The following is a 23,674-nucleotide window of genomic DNA, read 5'->3' as shown; positions in this document are numbered from 1 at the left end:
CATTTATCTCTTCCATTCTCCTAATCTTATCTTTCATACTTCTGCTCTCATTCACTAGACATTCCACCTCCTCTTTCAACTCATCTATCTCCCTCTGCAGGTCAGTCACTCTTAATCTAAATTCACTCTCCCATACAAAACCATCTCCTAAACTTCCACAGTCACTCACACCTTCCACACTATCAACTATTATTTTCTCATTCGCTCCTATCATACTACTTGTCTTCCTATTCTCCGTTCCTGGAGCAACAAAGTCGGATATCGATATATCTAATGTATTTATTTCCTCCAACTGCCTGCATTTGGCGCACATACGCTCTCCACTCTCTTTAACAAGCCACATATGTAATTCCCGAGAAGCATACGTGCCGCAAGTACTGCATGCCACAAAGTCCTTTATGATATTGCTAATAATTGAGTTTTTAAATGGCGGAGGACTTGGCGTTACGCCACTTGCGACTGCTGCTGAATCCACCATCATTCCTTACTGCCGAGTAGCGTAATCTTTAATAATTATTCAATTAATAAATAAGAGGGGAAAAAAGTGCATACATCAGAACATTTAAAGTACTAAATATAATTAAATAAACGAAATATAACTAAATACAGTAACTTAGCTTCGTTTTGTCTTCCACCGTTACGCGTTCGATTCCAACGGTACCACCATATATTGTATCGCGACAGCAACTAACTTCCAAAAAAAAAAACAACCACTGAAGTACACTCGTATTCAGAGAAACAATTTAGCACTCAAAAACGTAGAAAAACGGGGAAAAAAGCAGACTATTCACCGATTAAAAATCACTTTCTTCTGCACAGCTCAAATTCACCGCCACGTGCTACGGCGACGCTAGGTAGCAGATCTTGATTTAACGTATTTAATAAGTCTGTTTTTTCTAGTTCTGTAATTTTTTAATTATTTGTTGCTTATTCATGCTTAGAAACTCATAACTGATTAAGTAGTAAGGAATGGCTTGCTTTCTGATAGATTTTATGGGCAGCTAGAGATTTGATGACTTCTTTTAGTTTTGCAAAAGTTGGAATGAGTTTATCACGTCTGCACTTTTTAAAAATAAGAGATTCTAGCTACATGCTAGAATTGTGTTGCTCAGCTTTTCCCATACCTTACATTTTATGCAGGCATTCCTTCCCCAGTCACTTACTGACCATATTTCTAGCTGCTGGGATGCAAACAATCCCCGAATTCCACATTCCACAAAATCCTTTAGTTTGTAATGTAAAATGGCATCCTTGAAATGTGGTGAACTGGAAGACAACTTATCAGCAAAGTGACTTACTACAGCCACCAGTATCATAACATAGTACAAAGACATAGAGAAAATATACTAGAAATATACCCTAAACAACAAAATCTCAAAATATAAATTATCCATAGCTAATTATGATCTAACAGATGAAAAAGTACAATCATATGCCTGAAGAAAATAAATCTGAATCATCTCTAGATGTACTCTACTAATATGTACAAATGAATTGGAGATTTTTTCTGTGGAGGTGGGATGGAAAGTTGGTCATCAGAGAAAATTAATTCATTATTGGAAAGTGAAATGTGATGTCATTTGAATTGCTGCATAAACAAAAATTACTGCTGTCACCACAACCATTATTGTAATCATATCATTAGTTGAAAAATTATGCATATGAAATAGCGCTTATGATTAAATAAAGATCTATATATATATATATATATATAAAGATTTGCACGCAAACCTTCCCCCCCCCCACACACACAGTAATCTACCATTAATTCTATTATCACAGGGGAAGGCAATTTGTTGTTCTGATAATTTGAAGGGTCGATAAATGAACTCCAGTTATAGTGACTTCAAATGACAAAATACTATCTATATATCTATCTATCGTTATATATATATATATATATATATAAGTAAACATATGCATTATTATGTATTTATAGGAGCTTCCTTCCTGTTTGTCCTCTGTAAATTCCATTTTTTCTGAACCTGGATCAAGTAAGTGAATTTCATTTAATTTTTAATTACACATATATGTACACATTAAAACTGAAATTAACTAACTCCCTAACTTAACTGGACTTACAAAATGTCAAATTTATTTAAAATTGTTCTTCTGTTTATAATAATTTCTAATGTGCAATGGCCGAGCTTTGTGGAATTGGAGTTACCACTGTATAGTCAACTTTGAAACTTAATAAGCCAATGTTTAAAATTGCTGATTATATGATTAGATTTAATTTATTTTAAAAAGAGTAATGCCTCTTCCCCCCCCCCCCCCAAAAATCATACTTGAATATTCTTGGAGACATTAATTAGTGCAAGAAAAACAACAGTAGGTGTGAGAGCAAGTGAGAAAAGAAGGCAACAGAATAGGAAATATAAAGAGAGAAAATGAGAAGTCCAGAGAGAGAGAGAGAGTTAAAAGAAATGAGGGAAAGTGGGAGAGAAAGTGGAAGAAAAAAGAGTCAGGAAAGCCTATGAGAGAAGAATGAATTGAGCTGTTAAGAGTATAGTTTATGGAGATTCAATGAAAACAGAATTGCCAAAGTGGAAAAGAAAATATAATTGCCAAAAGTGGAAGATAAGTGGATCCCCTTATGTGAGAATAGAGATGAGATATAGCCTGTAGTATGTTGCAGTGGAGTAACAGTAGTTAAACGAATACCAACGATGCACTGGTTTATCTAGATAAGAATGCTAGGAGTATTAGAAATAAATGGAATGAGTTTGTGTCATTGATTAACTCTGTCTATCCAAAATTATTGGTGTCTCAGCAAAGCAAAAGATTTGTTGACAAAAGAGTATTACCGCAGGGATAGAAATTTAAGGGTGTAGCATATAGAAGGCTAGGAAGCTAAACAGGGTAGTAGAGTGTAAATTGATTTGGGAATGTTGATCAAATATCTGAGAAAAAACTATTTTAATACCAACTAGAAGCAAGAAGAAGGACGTTATTTACTCTTCAGCTCCTCCCACCACATTTCTCAAAAACTCAGCATTGTACATATGCTAAAGAAGAGAGCTGTCCGGATTACAACAGACCAAAAAGATCTTCAAGACGAATTGACACTGATATCCAACAACCTCATCTTGAACGGCAACCCCCGGAGACTTGTTAACAAGATTGTGTTCTCTGATCCATCACAAATTGGGAAAATGTGTGTGAAAGTTCAGCTATGGTATACGAACGTGATAAAGATATAAATGCCTTTGAACATTGTTATGTATATGGCATAGGAGTGGAAAAATATGCTTTGGGTTTGGACCTTTTAAGTATGTCTGGGGAGGGAAAAGAGAAAATTCAAGAACAAGACCAAATACGTTGCATATCTAACTATAAGAATAGGCTAGGTCGTAATTTATTATGTCTATATACAAATGCCAGGAGCATTAGAAACAAAGGGGTTGAATTTGTTGCTTTATTGAATATGACATGGCCTAAGATTGTTGGCATTAGTGAAACCTGGCTATCAGAATCAGATATGGTAAGTGAGATCGAGTGTAACGGATATACTATTTTTAGGAATGACAGAAGAGATAGTAGAGGAGGAGGAGTGCTGCTAATGATATCAGATGATTTAAGTCCAGTTAGGGTAGAAATACAAGAAAACAATGATGGTAACAATGTCCCATGTAGTGATGAGTTTGAGTCTATTTGGTGTGAATGAAATATATGGTGGGGTGTTGCTACAGACCTGGCAGCTCAGTTGTAGGGGATGAAGAAATGTATTGCCAATTTAGCCTTATGGGTGCCAAGCGAATGATCATTATGGGTGACTTTAATTTTCCAAACATTGATTGGATAGAAGAGAAATCTCATGATCAGAAAGAACAAGAATTTATTGAATTGTTGAGGAATAACTTTCTCAATCAGCATGTGAAAGAAGGAACTCGAGGTCAAAGAGTGTTGGATTTGCTCATAGCGTCAGAAGGGATCTCTGTCAAGAATATAGCTATTTTACCACCAATTGGTGACAGTGATCATGCTGTTCTTTCTTTGGAAGTATCTACTTGTATTCAAGTTCCGATTAAAACAGGCTACATGCTGAACTACAAAGCTGGAAATTATGATCGACTTAGAAGAATACTATCTTTGGTCCCCTGGTATCAGTTACTGAATGGAAAAGATGCCAGCAATGCATGGGAATCTTTGAAAAAGTGCTTGAATGAGGCGGTATCCGAATGTATCCCTAGTGTTCGAAGAGTAAATAGGTTGGGTGTGAAATGGATGTGCAGGCTTATTAAGCTAGAAATCCACAAGAAGAAGATGATATGGAAAGAGTATCGTGAGAATAAGAGTGAGAGGAGTTATGAAATATATAAAGCTCAGGACAGAAAAGTAACGAGTATTGTGAGAAAAGCTAAAACAGAATATGAAAAGAAATTGGCAAGCTAAAGGCAATCCAAAAGAATTTTATCATTATGCCACAAGCAAAAGAAAGAATGAATGTGGAAGAATAACTTTATTGAATGCAAATGGTACACGAGTGTCGGAAGCTCAGGAGATTGTTCAGTTAATGAGTGCTCATTTTGCTAAGATATATCAACCAGGTGTATGTAGCGTGATGCACAATGCTACTGCTACGTTGGATGAAGAGTTAAAGGTTCATGAAAATGAGGTGGAAGAGCTTTTGCATAACCTGGATAAGAATTTGTTAATAGGGACAGATGGAATATCTGCCCGTTTGTTAAAGGAATGTTCAGCTGAATTGGCTAGGCCTTTCGCAGATTTGTATAACTTGAGTCTCAGCTCAGGAATGATACCACAGGAATGGAAGGAATGTAATATAGTTCCATTGCACAAGGGTGGTGCAAAAACTGATGTGTCTAACTACCAACCTATTAGTATTTCTGGTGTGGTAGTGAAGATTTTAGAGAAGTTAGTAAGAACTTGCATACAGAAATGGGTAGACAATCATTCTATACTCTGCAGGGAACAGAATGGGCTTACTAAAGGAAGGTCATGTTTTAGCAATTTGCTCATATTTTATAACAATGTTAAGGCAGAGTTGGATAAAGGAAATGGATACACTATGATAATGTTGGATTTTTCTAAGGTATCTGGAAAATTTGGGATTGAAAAATAATCTATTGACTTGGATCAGGGGATGGTTAACAGACAGATATCAAAAAATGGTATACAGTGGGTGTGAATCTGCAAGATTTAAGGTAACCAGTGGTGTACCTCAGGGTTCAGTCCTTGGGCCATTAATGTTCAATCTATACATTAATGACTTTAAGCAGGGTCTATCATCAGATTTGCAATTGTTTGCTGATGATGCGAAGATAGGCAGGGCAATCAGTGATGCTACTGATATTCAGCAATTACAAAATGATTTGAATAGACTGGAAATCTGGGCAAACGAAAATGGCTGTCAGTTTAATGTTAGTAAGTGTAAAGTTATGCACTTTGGCGTGATTAGAGATCAAATCCTGTGGCATATTATATTAGCGGGGTTATGCTACAAGAAACTGAAGAGGCAAGGGATCTTGGTGGATAAGAATTTAAAGTTCAAAGGTCACATAGCAAAAGTTGCAAATAATACAACTCGGAGGATAATTTCTATGCTGAAGCGAACCTTGACAGGTAAGGATAAGGAAGTAATTTTGCCTCTTTATAAGGCTTTGATAAGACCACACTTGGATTACTGTGGGCAGATTTGGTCTCCCGGGTTCCAAGGTGATAAAGAAGCTGTGGAAAGGGTGCAAAGAAGAGTTACAAAGATTATATCCGGATTATGGGATTTAGATTATGAGGACAGATTGCGAGTATGTGAATTACAGACTCTGGTTAACAGGAGAAAGAGGGTGATATGATAGAGGTCTATAAACTTTTGAATGGATGTTATAGCATTTCAAATAATAAAATTTTTCATTGTATGAAAGGCGGGGATAGAACATGGGGGCATCCATGGAAGTTAAGGTTGTTCTCAATCAAGACAGGGGTAAGAGCAACTTTTTTCTCTCAGAGAGCAGTGAGTGAGTGGAATAAATTGCCTTTAGGGGTAGTGAGTGCATCTAGTGTAAATGAATTTAAGGGAAGGTATGATAGCTGGGTTAGGTAATTTACAGCCTCCCTCGATGAGTCCTTGACTCCCTGGAGGTCTCAGATAATAATAATAATAATAAAAGACAACAAGAAGACACTCAATATATTACCACAATTGTCATTCCATACATAGGGACAGCCTCTAACAAGATTGCAAAACTCCTCAAACCACATAGAATAAGTGTGACCTTTAAACCTAAAGATACAATTCGAAAACTCTAAAGATCTCAAAAAAACTTTCATCCTTTCTTTAAATATGCTGGAGTTTACAATATCCCATGCTTGTGTGGTTTAAGTTACATCACCCAAAATTCAAGAAGGCTTGAGATAAAACAGAGAGAACACATTGGATATGTCAAAAACAATAGACAAGATATATCAGGCTTATCTTCCCATTTCTCCACAACCAACCATGTCATTGAGTGGGATAAAAGTTGTATTCCTTACATAGAAGAGGATTGCCACTCTCGTGTTTTTAAAGAAGCCACAACAGGAAAGGTTTAATCTTATCCGAGATCTGAAAGACCCTAATTAGATCTCTAAACACACAAGAAATGAACTTTAGTACCAGCTATAAAACGTTCCTAAACAACAACAAGTGAAATCATGTACCCGCCACACGTGTATTGTATACATTCAGTGTTGTTTTGTAATTTATAATTAGAATTCTGTTAATGTCTAGTCTGTAACATGTTTTGTTAGCTTTAGTTCCTATCATCAGTCCTGTACCCTGAAGATGCCAACAGCTCAAGTTGGTGAAACTAGTTGGTATTAAAATAGTTTTTTCTCAGATACTTGATCAACATTCCCAAATAGTCAATTTACATAGCTTCTGTGGTCAAGAAAAAATATCATTTAATATGGGTGGTAGAGTGTTGTTTATGATATGCAATGAATTATGTGCCCATTCTGAGTAGAGAATCAGAAGAGAAATGGCACTGATTGCTTTGAGAGTATATGGTGTCAGGTAGACATAGTCAGGATATTTAATGGGATGATACTATAGGCCAGGATATATGGTTTGGTGATAAGCAAAAAATGTTTATGAAAATTATTTACCTGTAAGGCCAGTGATCATTACAGGGAATATAAAGATTTACTAAGAAAGTTTACTAACTTAGTGTCAGGTCTATGGAATGTCAGATATAAGGAGAGACTGAGGGAATGCAACTTACAGGGCCTTGTGAATACAAGAAGTGAGAAGCAAGTTCTTTGCATGGGGAATGATTGTCAGTGAAATGCATTGCCTGAAAGTGTGAAGTGTGGTGAGTGAAGAAACTGTGAATGGATTCAAGGCATGGTTCGATGATCTTTTGGTATGAGAGAGTATTATTATTATTATTGTTATTATTATTATTATTACATGACACCTCCAGGGTGTCTAAGGACTCATCATGGGAGGGCACACTACCCTACTTTGCTAAATACATCTCGTCCTCTCTACTACTACTACTTAATTCTCAAACTACAACACTACTACCATCAACAGCATTCTATTGCTAATTATCACCAATGGCAATATTTTTTGTCTGTAAATTATGTGTGTTCTGAAGGCCGATTTGTCAACCGTTTCCTCTTGATCCCTGGTCATCCCATGCCTTTCCTTCCTACACATGCTCTCACCTTCTCTTGGAACATCCACCTTTCTCATGCTTGTACCCCTGTTACAAGCATTAGAACAAGAAAACAATCCGGATGCCATACCCAGAGGAACAGCCAATTAAAACCAGTGATACAAGGAACAGCCAGTCACATACAAGTGAAATTAGGAGCACACAATCACATACAAATGAAGTTAGGAACAACCAATGTTGTTGATAACCTGGACTACAGCCAGGTTATCAACAAATCCAGCTACAACCTTAACAAATGAGAACTGTCGCTTCTGAAAAAAGGACTGAAGTTTGCCATTGCACCAAGGTCAGTTACAAATTAAACTTCATTTATCACATTGAAAGAGGTCTGAAATCCCTCCAATATAGCCTACAAAATACAAATGGAAACATCGTACATATTAAACTCCAATAAACAACTAAGTTACAACTTAACCACAGCGGTAAAACTGGCCCTTAAATCTTTAAAAAGTAACCAAGACATCATTATTACAAAAGCAGATAAAGGCAATGCTACTGTCATTCTTGATCGGACAGCATACCTAGAAAAAATGAACCAATTTGTATCCAAATTTAGTATGTGTTGTGGTTGGCCACAACACATACTAAATGGCAAACTACAATCCTACAAACTACATCAAAAAGAAAACAACAAAACTAATCAAATCAGTGATCATGTGACCAGAGGAAACAACCAAAAAACTAATACCACGTTATGCCCATGCTCCCAGAATTTATGACATGCCAAAAATACACCAAACAAACACACCACTATGACTGATAGTTGAAGGAGTCAACAGCCCTAATTATCACTGAGCCAAGAAGCTGGTGGCCACACTGATGGTGTTGGTAGGTTATTCCTGCTCCTACATATAAAATACACAACACTTCATAAACAAAATTAGAAACATCACACTCAGTGACAAAGATTTATTAATGAGCTTTGACATAACTGCCCTTTTCACTAATGTCCAGATCCTATAGAACAGGGATTCTCAACCTATGGTATGCTTAGCACTGGTGGTACGTGAGCCACTGCCTTACTGGTACATCTAATACCTTGAATTAAATATAGTGGTACGCCACTGGAAAAGGTTGAGAACTCCTGCTATAGAACGTATAGAAATATGTTCTATAGGAGAATATATTTCTGCAAGATATCATGGCCCTCTTTGCCCATGTACTCCACTCCAGGTATTTCATATGGCAAAATAATTTTTACCTACAAAAAAGAACGTATGGCAATGGGCTCACCACTTACCCAATTGGTAATCATATCCAATAGCTAACTTTTACATAGCAGACTTTGAGCCAGTTAGCTTTAGATTCTGCCATCCTAAAGCCCAAAGCCTGACTTAGATATGTTGATGATATTTTCGCCATTTTCGCCAGCTCTAATTTATCAATACATTTTTTATACACATTAATGCTTTCCTTTTTTTCCTTTGCTCTAACAGTTCACATTTTTTTTTGGTGTACACATGAATCAATTCTTACAATGCGTTCACTGGTAAAAATCCAGGGCAGAATCGGCTCAAAGCTTTCCATGCCACACATGTGCATTGCTTTATGGATTCCATTTTCAGAAGAAGAAGATACAAACAAGTAGCATGACACTAATATATTAACAAAATTCCAACAAGAACACTGATGAAAGACACTTGAATGCAGCAAAAAATATGAAGCACAATTTTATGAAACACCACACTATACGCTATTTAAAAATACTTTTCTTAGAAAAGCTCAAAAAGACTAATATGTTCACTCTCAACACTAGTGAGAAATTTAGTAATAATAATAATAACAATTGGGCAGAGAAATTAACTTACAATATTAAGGGAAATGAATTTCTATAATTTTTGAGAAACAAATGTTTTAGGAAGCATATCTGGGCATAAACATAAGAAACAGGATGTGAATGTTGGATTTGGTCACAGCATCAGAAAATCTAATAATACTGGGATGTCATTCTCACTCCAGTTGATGAAAGCGGCCATGTGATCTTGGCTTGAAGGAAGAATAGGCATGTAGAAGGATCGAGGAGAAAGGAATTTATGTAGAATTATAAGGTAGCTAATTATAATAGACTTAGAAATCATCTTGCAGCAGTAACAAGAACAAATTTGAAGGAAGAGAGAGATCAGTACTGCATTGAAACTAGTTAAGAAATACTTGACAGCAGCAATTGCAAACTCATACCTTAAGTGCCAAGTTATTCAGTAAAATAAATGACTAAGGAAGTAAAACAGAATATGCAGATCAGTATGAGGGAGGATATAAAGAGATTGAGAGGGAGAGAGAGCAACAGTAAGGTGATTAATATACTAAGGAAAGAAAAATTAGAATCAAAGAGGAGACTAGCACTGCAATTCAAGGAGAATTCTGAGGAGTTTTTTTCTTGTGAGGCCAACAGGAGGAAAAACGACTTGCACCTCTAGTGATTATTATTATTATTATTATTATTATTATTATTATTATTATTATTCAGGCCTCCATGGAGTCAAAAGACTCATCGTGGGAGTCCTTCCTAAGAACATAAAGTCTGTCAAGACTCATCGAGGGAATGTCTCCCCCCCCCCCAAGAAACACAAAGTCTATCATACCACTCCATCAAGCAATGCATTCCACATTTCAACCACCCTCCATGCAAAGAAACCACTCCTAACCCTCTTGCTCACAGTTTCCTTTCGTAACTTCCAGGGATGGTCTCTTGTCATCACTCCTTCCCGCTGTTCAACCAAGTGAAAGAACTCCCCCAGTGTCAACCCTGTAACCACCTCTCAGCAGTTTAAAAGTCTCAATCATATCACCTCTCCTTCTTCTATCCACCAAACTCTGCAGTCCACATTCCCTCAGCCGATCCTCATAACCAAAATTGTACAGTCCTGAAACCATCTTTGTCATCCATCTTTGTACCCTTTCCACAGTTAATTTATCCCCTTCAAATCCTGGGGACCAAATATGAGACCAATGATCAGAGACAACGGAGATTATTATGATACTGTTTTTGCATTCTTTACAGAGAGAGAGAGAGAGAGACAGAGAGAGGAACTGGTTGTTAGAGAGATTTCTTCTAGGTGGCAAAGCTTGAGAAAGGATTTTGCTGTATCAAGCCTGATATGATTGGCAGTGGAAGGAGGCAAGTTGCAAATACAATGTTCTATGTGCAGCATGAAGTCTAAAGATGGGTGACATGGTGCTGCTGCAGAGTTGTGCCCGAGGATGCTAACAGCTGTTTCATCTGCCTAGAAGAACATAAAAAATATACATCTATTGCCATAAATATGGCCAGTCAGGACTAGCTAACCATGCTTTGGATACCTTGAATGGAATCAAATGGAAAAATATAGGATTGGGTTGATGGACATGGCATTCTTTATGATGATCAGCATGGATTTGTAAATGGTAGGTCCTGTTTGAGTAATTTACTTGCATTTTATGATAAGTTAACAAGTGTGTTATATAAGGGAGAATCATATACAGTAATATTCTTGAGCTTTACAAAAGCATTTGATAGATTACCATATGATAAATTGGTGTACAAGATGCGAAGGATGGGAATAGTTAGTATATTGGTTAAATGGATCAGAGATTGGCTCTCTGAATGATACCAGCAGGTTGCATATGATGCAGCAGTGTTTCAAAAAAAAAAAGGTAATCAGTGCTGTGCCCAAGGGTTCTGTTCCCGGGCCCTGCTATTTCAATTGTTTGAAACTTGTTGTTTAACTTGTTTGATGGTAATTCCCTTCAGAAAGATTTGAATAGACTTTTTACTTGGACAAAAGAATTGGGATTATAGTTTTAATAAAGCCGGCCTGGTTGACCATGTAGTTAGCATATCCGCTCTCTAGCCAAAAGGCTGCGGGTTCGAATCCCACTGTGGGCATGGATGTTTGTGATTGTCTGTGAAAATACGAATGGTGGTGGTCAGCTGTAGATGGCATTGGTGTAGATGATGAAGATAGTTGCGATTTATAGTAGTTGGTGGATTGAGTGGTGGAGACAGAAAGTTGTAGGGTAGGTGCCCACCCTCAATGAGTCTTTGGACTCCCTGGAGGTGTCAGGTAATAATAATAATATCAGTAAGTGCAAGGTGTTGCATTTTGGAGTGCAGAAATATAGAGCTGTGTACTATATTGATGGTGCCATGCTGCAGGAGGCAGATCAGATTAGAGATTTGGGAGTGATGGTTGACAGTAGACTGAAGTTTAGAGGACATATTACTAGTGTGGCAAAGGCTGCACATCACAGTTCTGCTATGATAAGAAGTACTCTAACATACAGTAATAAGGAAGTGGTTGTGCCACTGTATAAAGCACTGGTCAGACCACACTTGGGCTTTAGTACTCAAATCTGGTCACCTGATTTTCAATGTGATGTGAAGACATTGGAGATGGTCCAGAGGCAAGTGACTAGAACATTGTCAGGACTTTGGAATACTGGCTATGGAGGGAGGTTGAAGAAATGTGGATTATAGAGTTTGGTGGATAGGAGGAAAAGAGGTGATATAATAGAGATGTTTAAGATAATGAGAAGATTTTTCAGATTAATCGAGAGGTGATTATAAAAAGAGTAGAAGATGATATGTGAAGAACCTGAGGTCATCCCTGAAAGTTATATAAAAGTGTGGTGAAGAAGGGTGTGTGTGTGTGTGGAGTAGATTTTTTACACGGAGAATTGTCAGAGAATGGAAAGCATTGCCAGAAAGTGTTGTTAATGCAAGGAGTGTTAAGGATTTTAAGATTCTATATGATAAATATGTTGTCATTTGAATGAACCTCCCACACTTAGTCTACTGATTCCATGAAGGGTGTTATGATAATAATAATGATATGATGTCCCTGAATTTCATGTCCTTTACCACTTTCAGTTTTGTACACCAAAACTGACAATTGTTGAATAATAGTACACAGGTATTTGCAGTCAAACTATGAGATGGAACTGTAACCAGAAATAGATATGCTATAGCAAAAAGAATTGAAGAATTTTACTCAGTATTATATCAGGATGATGAATTAAACAAAGAAGAAACAACTACAGAATAGCTGAAGTACCAGAGATTCTTCCAGAAGTTATCTGGAGCATCAAAAGCTTGCAAAATGGAAAAACTGCAGATGAGAATGGAGTTATAGCTGAAGTTCTAAAAGCAGGTGGGGAAATGATCTACAAAACTTTTTACCATGTATCAAGAACATGGAAGAAGGCTCCCCTAATTTTTGGTAGAAAACAAAGGTGAAGAAGAAGACTTGACAAACTACTGACCCAGCAGTCTACGATTGGTGGTTTACAAAGTGTTTACAAAAGTCTTGGCTCATACGCTTTGTGTTACTCTAGACCATTGATGGCGAACCTATGGCACGTGTGTCAGCACTGACACGCTTGAGGATTTCAGGTGACACACCTTGGTTGTTGAAAAATATTGGTATTATTATTATTATTATTATTATTGTTCCGGGAAACTCCAAGGAGTCGACAGACTCATCGAGGGAGGCCCTAACATCATGTCAAGAACAACTATTCAACATTCACACAGTATCTATCATACCTTGCCTTGAACTCATTCACGGTCGTAGCACCCACAACAAACTCTGGAAGCTTATTCCACTCATTTACCACTCTCCAAGTAAAGAACCTAACTCTAACACCCTTGTCAACCACGCTCTTGCCCAGCTTCCATGCATGGCCCCTAGTCCTCCCACCACCAGTCACATTTTCAAAAATATCTTCTGGATCAATCTTATAAAAACCCTTCAGTAATTTGAATGTCTCAATCATATCACCCCTCCTTCGCCTATCGTCCAATTTCTGCAACCCACAAATCTTCAACCTATTCTCATAAGGTTCATTCCACAGACCTTCTATCATCTTGGTCACTCGTCTCTGGACCCTCTCCACTTCCTCCCCATCACGAAGAAACCCTGGTGCCCATAGCTGGGCACAGAAGTCCAGATGGGGTCTTATCAAGGCTCGATACAGAGGAACAACAACTTGTTCGTCTCTGCATGTTAAAGTATTTTTCAGAAGCCAAGTGATTTGGTGAGCTGTTTTAGTTACTTTTGCAATGTGCCCCCTAAACTTCAGCTCCCTATCCACCAACACTCCCAAATCCCTGGCCTCATCAATCTCCTAGAGTATGGTTCCACCAATGCGATATACTGCTGCTATTCTTTTCACCCCAAAGTGCATAACCTTACACTTTGCCACATTAATTGACATCCATTTTTCCTAGCCCAGTCCTCCAAACTATCCAAATCATCCTGTAAAATTTTGACATCCTGTGCACTCACAATTGCTCTACCCAACTTTGCATCATCAGCAAACAAGTGAACACTTCCTCTCAGATCCTTTCCAATATCATTGATGAACAAATTGAAAAGCAGTGGTCCAAGAACAGAGCCCTGTGGCACTCCACTAGTCACAAGACGTCTTTTAGACTCCACTCCTGAATAAACCACTCTTTGATATCTCTCCTTCAACCACCCTCTTATCCATCTCACCAACCCTATATCTATACCCATCTGCTCCAGTTTACTGATTAGGGTTCCATGTGGTATCCTATCAAAGGCCTTGGCAAGGTCCAGTATTATCACTGTAAACCCATTACCTCTATCCAGTTCAGCCGTCACTGTGTTATAAAACGTGAGCAAGTTACTGAGGCATGATCTACCTTCACAAAACCATGTTGTCCCCCATACAATATCCCATTTTCATCTATCCAATCCTGTATTCTTTTCTTGACTAATTTCTCTAAGACCTTGACAATGATTCCTGATATGCTAATCGGTCGGTAATTTACAACAGCAGTCTTGGAACCACCTTTATGCAGTGGAACCATTTTCCCCTCTTTCCACCCGCTCTGGACTAACCCAGACCCGAGACTCAAATTAAACAAAATGGTCAAGGGTACTGACAATTCTTTAGCTGCTTCTCATACAACACAAGCTGGTATACCATCCAATCCCACAGATGTATTGACATTGAGGTTATGCAATAGACTACTCACCTCCACTTCATTAACCACAATTCCCGTATAATCTACTGGTTTATTCGTTTCTGCAATGTCACCACCTGGATGATATACTTTTGCAAAGTGCAAAGTATTCTGATGAAAAAACTGCGATAAATCGTGTAAGATCGCTCTCAGTTATGGCAAAGGTAGGTTTGTTCATTGAAAGAACTTTCTATCAGTAGTCAGCAACAGAAAAGTCATTAAATGTAATGTAAGTTTATAATTTCAGTTTATTAAATTAATTGTATAATATGAATTCATAGATTTTATATCAATGTCCTATTAAATAAATAGCCTGATATGATATGTATAAGTCACCATCTATGATTATGTAGTTACATTTATAATGCATGTATACAAGTGGCACATCAACAACGTCAATATTTAAAAAAAAAAAAAAGTTTGACACACCCCTGGGTAAAAAGGTTCGTCATCACTGCTCTAGATCTAGCACAACCAAAAGAACAGGCTGGCTTTCGAAGTGGCTTTAGTACAATGAATCACATTCAAATTGTACAATAGATTGTTGAACAGTGTAGTAAATACCAGTTACCATTATGTCTAGGTTTTATTGATTATGAGAAAGCCTTTGATTCAACAGAAACTTATGCAATACTTTAAAAAAAAAAAAGCATTATGAAACCAGCAAGTGGATGAGCCATACATCAAGACCATCAAATCAGCATTCACCAATGGAACAGCAGCAATTCATTTCAGTGGAAACATCTTTATCTTTGTTGTGGAAATACAGAAAAGTATAAAACAGGGTGACACAATATCTCCAAAATTATTCACAGCATTTCTAGAAGAAATATTCAAACTTCTTGATTGGGAAGAAAAAGGTCTGAAGATAAATGGAAGATATTTAAGCCATTTATGCTTTGCAGATGACATAGTTATCTTTACTTCAACTGTGCATGATTATGGATATGCTAACGACTCAACCAACCTTTATCACCCAGTGATGGTGATAAGGCTGTAGCTTCAAATTTATCGCATTATGAAACTATAGGCCAGTGTGTGTGTGTGTATTTCAAAAGTGATGGTGAAGGTTTTAGAAAGGCTGGTATGAGACAGAATACAAACAAACCTGAATTGTCGAGAATGGACATGTTTCAAGTAAGCAGCATGGGTGTGTTGAAGAGAGGTCATGCTTTAGTAATTTGGTTACATTTAATAATAGGATGACTAGTATATCGGACAGAGGAGACACTTATACAGTGATTTATCTGGATTTTTCTATGAATGTTTATATAGCATTTCATTGAGTGCCACATGATAAACTACTATTGAAATTGAGCAGAATGGGAATGGGTCATTTGGTAGCTTAATTACAAGGATGGTTGACTGATAGGAGGCAACAAGCTGTGTATGGCAACAAAATGTCCCAATAAAGAAAGGTAACGAGTGGGAGTACCGTAGGGTTCTGTTATTGTATCACTGTTGTTTAAGTTATATATTAGTGATATAGTTCATGGCGTGAGGCAAGATATTGTGTAGTTTGCTGATGATGTAGATTATTTAGAGCAAGGTTAGAAAGTGACAATATTATAAGTGAATTTGAATAGGTTGGTGCTTTGGGCTGAACAATAGGAACATCATTTCAATGTTATCAAGTGTAAAGGTTATACACTTTGGTCAGAGAAGATGGAACGAGGGTGATCTTATTGGAGGAACTTTGTTTCAGGAGATGGAGGAGGTGAAGGATCTAGGGATCTTGGTGGATAGGGAACTGAAGTTCAGGGAACATCATGACAGTTGTAAGGTTACCAGAAAATTGTTTCTATAATGGGAAGAATGCTGACATGTATTGATAAGAAGGTAATAGCTACACTGTATAAGGTCCTAAGTAGGCCTCTTTAGTATTTCTATATTGGCAATAAGAAACCATTGAAGAGAGTGTAGACAGTTTTGAGAATGGAATATTGAGTATGAGAACAGATTTATAGGAATGTGGTCTTCAGAGCTTAATGGATAGGATGATGAGGAGCAATATAATTGAGGTGTAAGTTAGTGAGAGGTGTTTATCAGATAGATACAGGGGAATAATTGCATACTATAATGGGCAAAGTGAGAATGAGAGGTCATCTTTGGAAACTGTACAATGATATGTGAATAAGGAAGTGAAAAGGAGATTTTTTGCCTGGTGGAGGTGAATGAGTGAGATGCATTGCCAGAGTGGTTGGTGAGTGCTCCAACACTAAATGTATTCCAGGGAAAGTGTGGTGGTTATTGTGGTCTGAGAGTGTTTGACCTCCCACACTGAGTCTTCAGACTGCATGGAGGCTTGGAAGTAATACTAACTTCTGTGCTACATGGAACCCTCTCTAATAATAAATTATCATCAGTATGGATTCCACTACTGTCATTCAACAAAAGATCTTCTTACATATGTCATGCACACCTAGATTAATGGCATGGAGTTTGGAGAAACTCAATTGGTTGCTCTTTGCTATCTTTGATTGGGCTTAGTCCAAAGTCCTAGGAAGTAATGGGCACTTACTTCATAGTCCTTTCTAGCTTCAGCAACTGGATTGCCACCTTTCTCTGTGGCCATATCATTTAAATGTAATTGTGATGAATATTTATCCTAAATTATTATTATTATTATTATTATTATTATTAAATGGCACCTCCAGGGAGTCCAAAGACTCATCGAGGGAGGGTAGTACCTATTCTACAACTCTGTCTCCGCCACTCAATCCACCAACTACAACAAACCACAACTACAACGCCATCTACCACCTACCACCACTAGTATTTTCACAAACAAACACAAACATCCATGCCCATGGCGGGATTCGAACCCATAGCCTTTTGGCTGGAGAGCAGATACGCTAACCACTTGGCCAACCATGCCGGCAAAAATAAAATTTTACAACCAATGCTGGAATACTCTATGATCTAGTTCTTTTAGCCACTCTCTTCTTTTATATACATTCTACACTTTTGCTGATGATGGTGCATGCTCCTGTTTCTAATTTGTTGCAGTCCACAAATCACAAAAACTTCTAGTATATCTACTTTTGCAATCTAAAATTTGATATCCAACGCATTCCTCAGTGTTGGTCTAAAAACCTGGCCTGGTTGGCTGAGTGGTTAGCATATCAGATCTTCAGCCAAAAGGCTGTGCGTTCGAATGCTGCCATGGGCAATGTTTATGATTGTCTGTGAAAATACTAGTGGTGGGGGTGGTGGTGAGCAGCAGATGGTGTTGATGTAGATGATGAGGTTCGGTGTAGTTGGTGGATAGAGTGGTGGTGATGGAGAGTTGTAGAGTAGGTGCCCTCCCTCAATGAGTCTTTGGACTCCTTGGAAGTATCATGTGATGATAATAATAATAACCTTGTTAACTTTGATGTTTGCCACCATTGATGTTAATTTGGTTAGCATCAGTGGTGACAAACACCATTCTTTATTTTCTTACAAAAGATAACTGTTTTCTTCAGGCTTACATTTTGACAACATCCAAATCTCTGAAAAAGATGTTCTCATAAGATAATTATAATCTTATCTTTCTTGTCTAAGCATATTACAAATATTATTTCCTTAATATCCAAGAAATTAGGTTTTTTTCACTCAAAGTGTTATTACTTTGAAGAATTCTTTTTATCACATCTGCCCAGCCATTCAGATACTGTTTCTTGCATTTTGCATGATATCCCTATGAGTTCTCTAAAAATTCTTGAATCAGTATAGCAGTGAGCAGTTTGTTAATTAAATATTATTTTCATTGTGCTCTCTTTAATATAAATGTTCAGTTGCATTTTTTTTTCAGATAATTATTTGGTCACTGTTCATCAGGGCTGTTATTGGTAACTCTCCTCTAAACTTGTCTAAATGTATGTGTTGGCTAACTCAACTTCAAATATAAGAAACTCAGAAAGAAAATGAGGAATTCATCCTTCATTCCATTCTGCTGTTGCTGCTGCCCACTGATTATTTGAGGTTGAACAAACACTTGTCTATGAGTTACAGTAAGAAAACAACTCATTATTCTTTTCTTCACATTCTTCTATGCTGTAATTTTTTGATTCAGACTTCATCTTCTCAAGCTATCTGTGCCAATCAGCTCTCTCATCTTATTCACATTCTGTTCTCTTATAATTACCATACATCCCACTCTCCATTCTCTCTTTCTGGAGTCTCATTTCTCTCAGTACTATTTTTTGCTCTATCTTTCTCTTTTGTCTTTCTCACTCCTTCATTCATTCCTTTGCCATTATATACCTCAATAATCTTCTCACTTTAATTATTCTGTTTCTGTCACAATCTATTGTCTTCTTCATATTTCATCTTTACTTCTATTTCTCAAAAACTTTCCATTAAAAAAAAAGCACAGGTTAGTTTCAGTTCCAACTTTTAAGAATACTCACAAAACAGAATTTATAATTAAATGCTTAAACTGTAATGATAAACCATAAAGGTTCTTATTTACAGTTACAATCAAATTTTACTTTGTTTTATCATTAAGGAATTGGAGCAAGAGTACTTCTTAATTTTTGGAAACGATTGCAAATACAACAAGAACCAACCGATACTTCACGTGCTGGAAGCTACACAATTTTTGGAGAGGCAAGCTCCACTAGTACAGGTAAATTATTATTATTATTAATTGAAACTAACTAAATCTTTTCAACCAGATTATTATTATTATTATTATTATTATTATTGTTATTGTTATCATCAGATTTCTGTGGAGTCAAGTGACTCATAATGGGAGATCCTACTGTCACACACATGGCTTATTATACTGTGCCTTAAATGCACTCACCATCTCCAGAATTACAGTACTCTCAGACACTACATTTCAATCACCCACCAATTTCCATGCAAAAAAAAAAAAAATCTGCTGCTCACCTCCTTCCCCATCTTCACATGCTCCTTTATACAGCTTCCAAGGATGGACTCTTGTTCTCCTCATGTCTCTTCCATTTTCTAAAAACCTCATATGTATTAATCTGGTAATAACTCCTTACCAATTTACATGTCTCAGTCATATTCCCCCCCTAGATTAGGATGAAAGGGGAAAATTGCATTTCATCAAACTCTCTTTATAAAATTCCAGTTTAAGTTTAATACAAACTAAACAGCAACTGCCCAAAACCAACCTGTGGTGGACACTGCTAGTGACTATCCTCTTCTTTGGTATTGCTCCACCCATATACAACTTGCCAATACCTATCACATAGCCAACTCCAATCCATCACTAATCTATTATATCCAACTTCATCTTTTCCAATTTAATTTCTATCTGGCAATTTTCACATGGCAGTCTATCAAAAGCCTTTGCAAAATATAACTATACCACCGTGCATGCATCTCCCCTGTCCAATGTATTTTATGTTATAACTTGTAAGTAGATTGCAAAAACATGATCTTCCTTTAGCAATTCCACACTGTCCATCTATGAGAATCCTGCCATTGTCCACCCAATTCTGAATTTTGGTCCGTGCTAACACTTAACTCTCTAAAACTCCATACAAACAAACTGGCCTATTATTAGAAGTCTCAGTCTTATTATCTTCCTTATGAGGCAGAACAATTATGCCTTCTTTCCATTGCTGTGGAACTTCCCCCAAGTGAGTCACATTAAACAACTGTTAGTGCTTTCTTGCAGCACCTTATATTATATTCTTTTCACTCTGTAGGGATTTGACTATATTCAAGACTTATTAAATAAGCCGACACAATGCACTTAATATTTTGAATGTTCACTGTATTGAATGTTAAGTGCACTGAGTCTCACTTTTCAGACACAGCATACTTAATATTATGATTGCATCAATTTCATTCATTTCCAAGTCCTCTATCCTCTGTTCTCTCCATTATATTTCGGTGACTTTCTTATTATTAGCATGAATTAAGTTATCCTTCCATAATCATTCTTCCTCTTACTACAAAAAAAAAAAAAGGGATTTTGTTTGGCCTTTTTACCAAATTTCCTCTCATAATCAGATTTACTCCTTATCATGCTAGTCACCATTCTTGCATAAACTTGGTATTGCTCAGGCATGCTGTTAACTTTTTTCTTCATATTCTATCTATGTTGTTTTAGTTTTTTTACACGTACACTTGCTTTATGATCTTGCTCATCCATTTAATGCAAGTGGTTTATCTTCTTGACTCGGGTATGCAGTTTGATAGTACTTTCTCAAACAACCTCTGATCATTTCCAATGCACTGTTCACATTCTTTCTTTCTTTCTTTCTTTCTTTCTTCTGCCCCTTATACCATTGCACTGCACCAAACACAATCCTAAGTCTGTCATAATTACCAGCTTTGTAGTTCCATATACAAGAAGATTTAAATAGATTGTGTGAGTGGGCAACAGGAACTGTCAGTTCAGTTTTGCAAAGCATATGGTTCTGAAATTTCATAGGCAAAAATGGAATGCAAAGTATACACTTGACAGGGAAATTGAGGAGATAAAAGACCTTGGAGTGGCAGTGGACAAGGATCTGAAATTCAGAGGTTACATTGCACAAGTTTGAAGACATCACATCAGATTATGACAATGATGCTGGACATTAACTTATAGAAATAAAGAGGTTCTGGTTCCATTGTATAAATCCTTGACCAGGTCTCACATGGATTACTGTGCACAGATTTGGTACCCTGGTTTTTATGGAGATTAGGATATATTGGAGAGGTTTCAGAAGGGGAAAAGGGAATAAAACAAGGGGACATAACAGGAAGTTGCATAAGGAGCAGGTTCTTTGCATGAAGAGTGGTTGGTGAGTGGAATGCATTACCTGACACTGTGGTGAATGCAGATATGTTGAATGAGTTTAAAGCACAGCTTGATGGGCTTTGTATGTAACAGTGTTTGCCTCCCATTATGAGTCTTTTGACTCCATGGAGGTTTGGTGTGAATAACAATAATAATATAATAATATATATAATAATGTAGCTCTTCATGTAATTCCTGACATATAATTGTTTGAGGTTATATGTCAGGAATTTGATGATGATGATTAATATGTATCCCTTCTTAATTGAGAACTCTGTATGTTTAGCAGCCTATCAGTACAAGACTACATGCTCACTTTCTCAGATCTGAGGCAGAGTGCCTGCCATGGTAATGGATACATTTCTGATGCTATTATCACATCCAGCACTCTCAAACACCCCATCTTCTCCATCACATGTTTCTTCAGATAATTATCCCTTAGTAATGGTATAAATTTTGTTTCCATCTTATGATGCACACTTTCTCCAATCTGTCTCCCCATAGTTGCAGTCTCACATAAGAATTGCTTGGCTGCACCACTCATTTTGCTAAGCTGCCAGTGCATATGAACCATGGTGCACTGATGCCAATATTTTTTGGCATCAGAAATTCCTCCCCTTTATTTCTGGTGCTTCTACATTCGTAATCATGTATTTCAGTATCCTCTTGGACTTTTGGACTTACAGTTACCAACTAATTCAGATTTGAAATCTGGGAAACTGCACTTGGCATTGCTTGATCAATTTTCTGCTCATGCTCATTTGTCCCAGATGTGATCAGACACACTTGATGGCACCCCCTAAACACCTCTAGTTTTAGGGGGGGGGGGAGTGCAGTCAAGTCCGAATCCATATTGGACTACAAAACCATTCATATGCAATCTATCAGGATTGTACAAGTCTTTTCATTCATTCAAACATCTATAAACTGTATACGCTATTCCTTCTGTACAGTCTTCTCATTGACTTATTTGCAGTCATAACCATTTTTTTAAATTCATTCCTATCATACCATGGTGGCAGGCTCACAGTTTTTATTCTCTTATTATTCACTTCTTCCAGGAACTCGTGAGTCGCCTGCTTGAGGTGGAAAGGATCTTTCAGTAATAATACTGACACTTTTCAGTCTTGTTCATTTTCTATGCTTTTCTTCGTGTATTCTTCGCTCTGTTTCTCTTGAGTCTTTTTTACTATACTATCTTCCAGACTTCCATCTATCGGATCCAATGTCTTGTCACCATGTTTGTTATGTGGTGTAACCCATGAACTTCTGTAAAGTGGAGATCCTAGTAGTCTTTCACTACTTTGGCTCTGCTTCATCAAGATAGGCAGTCCTAGAAAGCACAGCCAGGATCAATTGGTTAATGGTATTTCCTGCAAGGTCAACGGTGTTGCAGCACTCCTTTCCCTGTGAAGCAGGGACAGGACCCAAGGCTTGCTCTGTTGCTGGTATAGTCTCATGGTGGGTGAGGAATTCTAGTAATGAAACAAACTTCCTTTGAGAATGAGTAACTTTTTCATCCTCAACAAGCCTCAACCATGTCCATAAACCATTGTTACATCAAATGAAAACAAAATGAAGGAGCAAAAAAAAAAAAAACATCAGAGGAAGCAGTAAACATACCAAGATCTGCTTTTGCCTTCAGGAAACAAACTCGAAGCCAGGAGACCATCCAACATTACGAAGTGTAGCTATCATTGCGTGCAGCCATATCCCCCTTGCAAACATAGAGGTAAGTGTCATCTGACTTTCATTTGATATCTTATAGCAGTATGCTGCTTCTATCTCCTGCTGCAGATATCTCTCAGGTTGACCTTTCAGTTACCATCCATTTATTTTTAAAGGGGATTTAAATGGACACAAAACTCTGTCAGGTAGGTAGTGCCCAAACTAATATCAGAGGAAGAGTTATTGAGCATATGCCCAAATATAATAATCTCTGCCTCTTGAATACAGGAAGCAGCATCTTCTTCCATGTACCTATTCAAACATTCATTGCTGCTGACTTAACTATCTGCTCCCTTCTTTCATTGTTCAAGTTGGAGAACTGATAATAAATTATTTAGGAATGATCTTCCTTGCAATATCCACTTTTTTGCATAGGCAACCATGTACTACATCACAGATATCACAATGGAAAATTGAGCAAGCTGAATGGTAAACCTTCCTATGGATTGCCTTCTCCTCCCTAGCAGAATCATTTCTGCATTTCACTTTTTCTTATTCTCCACCCTGATGCACTACATGCTAGCCACTTCTCAAATTGCACAC

At 37.2% G+C, this 23,674-nt stretch overlaps 1 protein-coding gene across 3 annotated transcripts in view; it reads left to right on the top strand.

Moving 5' to 3' along the window:
• LOC150108796 (uncharacterized) overlaps positions 1 to 23,674 on the top strand; it is a 478,706-nt gene that overhangs the window by 304,874 nt on the left and 150,158 nt on the right. For all 3 annotated transcript variants that reach the window (XM_090403306.1, XM_090403304.1, XM_090403307.1), the window contains exons 11-12: positions 1,940 to 1,994; positions 19,145 to 19,264. In XM_090403306.1, coding sequence (XP_090259432.1) covers positions 1,940 to 1,994; positions 19,145 to 19,264 — 175 coding nt within the window. The remainder of the gene's footprint in view (positions 1 to 1,939; positions 1,995 to 19,144; positions 19,265 to 23,674) is intronic.

The sequence above is a fragment of the Typopeltis vanoorti genome, chromosome 2, assembly GCF_054136105.1.
Source record: "Typopeltis vanoorti isolate ZY-2024b chromosome 2, IOZ_Tvanoo_1.0, whole genome shotgun sequence".
NCBI lineage: Eukaryota > Metazoa > Arthropoda > Arachnida > Uropygi > Thelyphonidae > Typopeltis > Typopeltis vanoorti.
The sequence above is the reverse complement of the archived record's forward strand: the minus strand, read 5'-3'. Positions and strand labels throughout refer to the sequence as shown.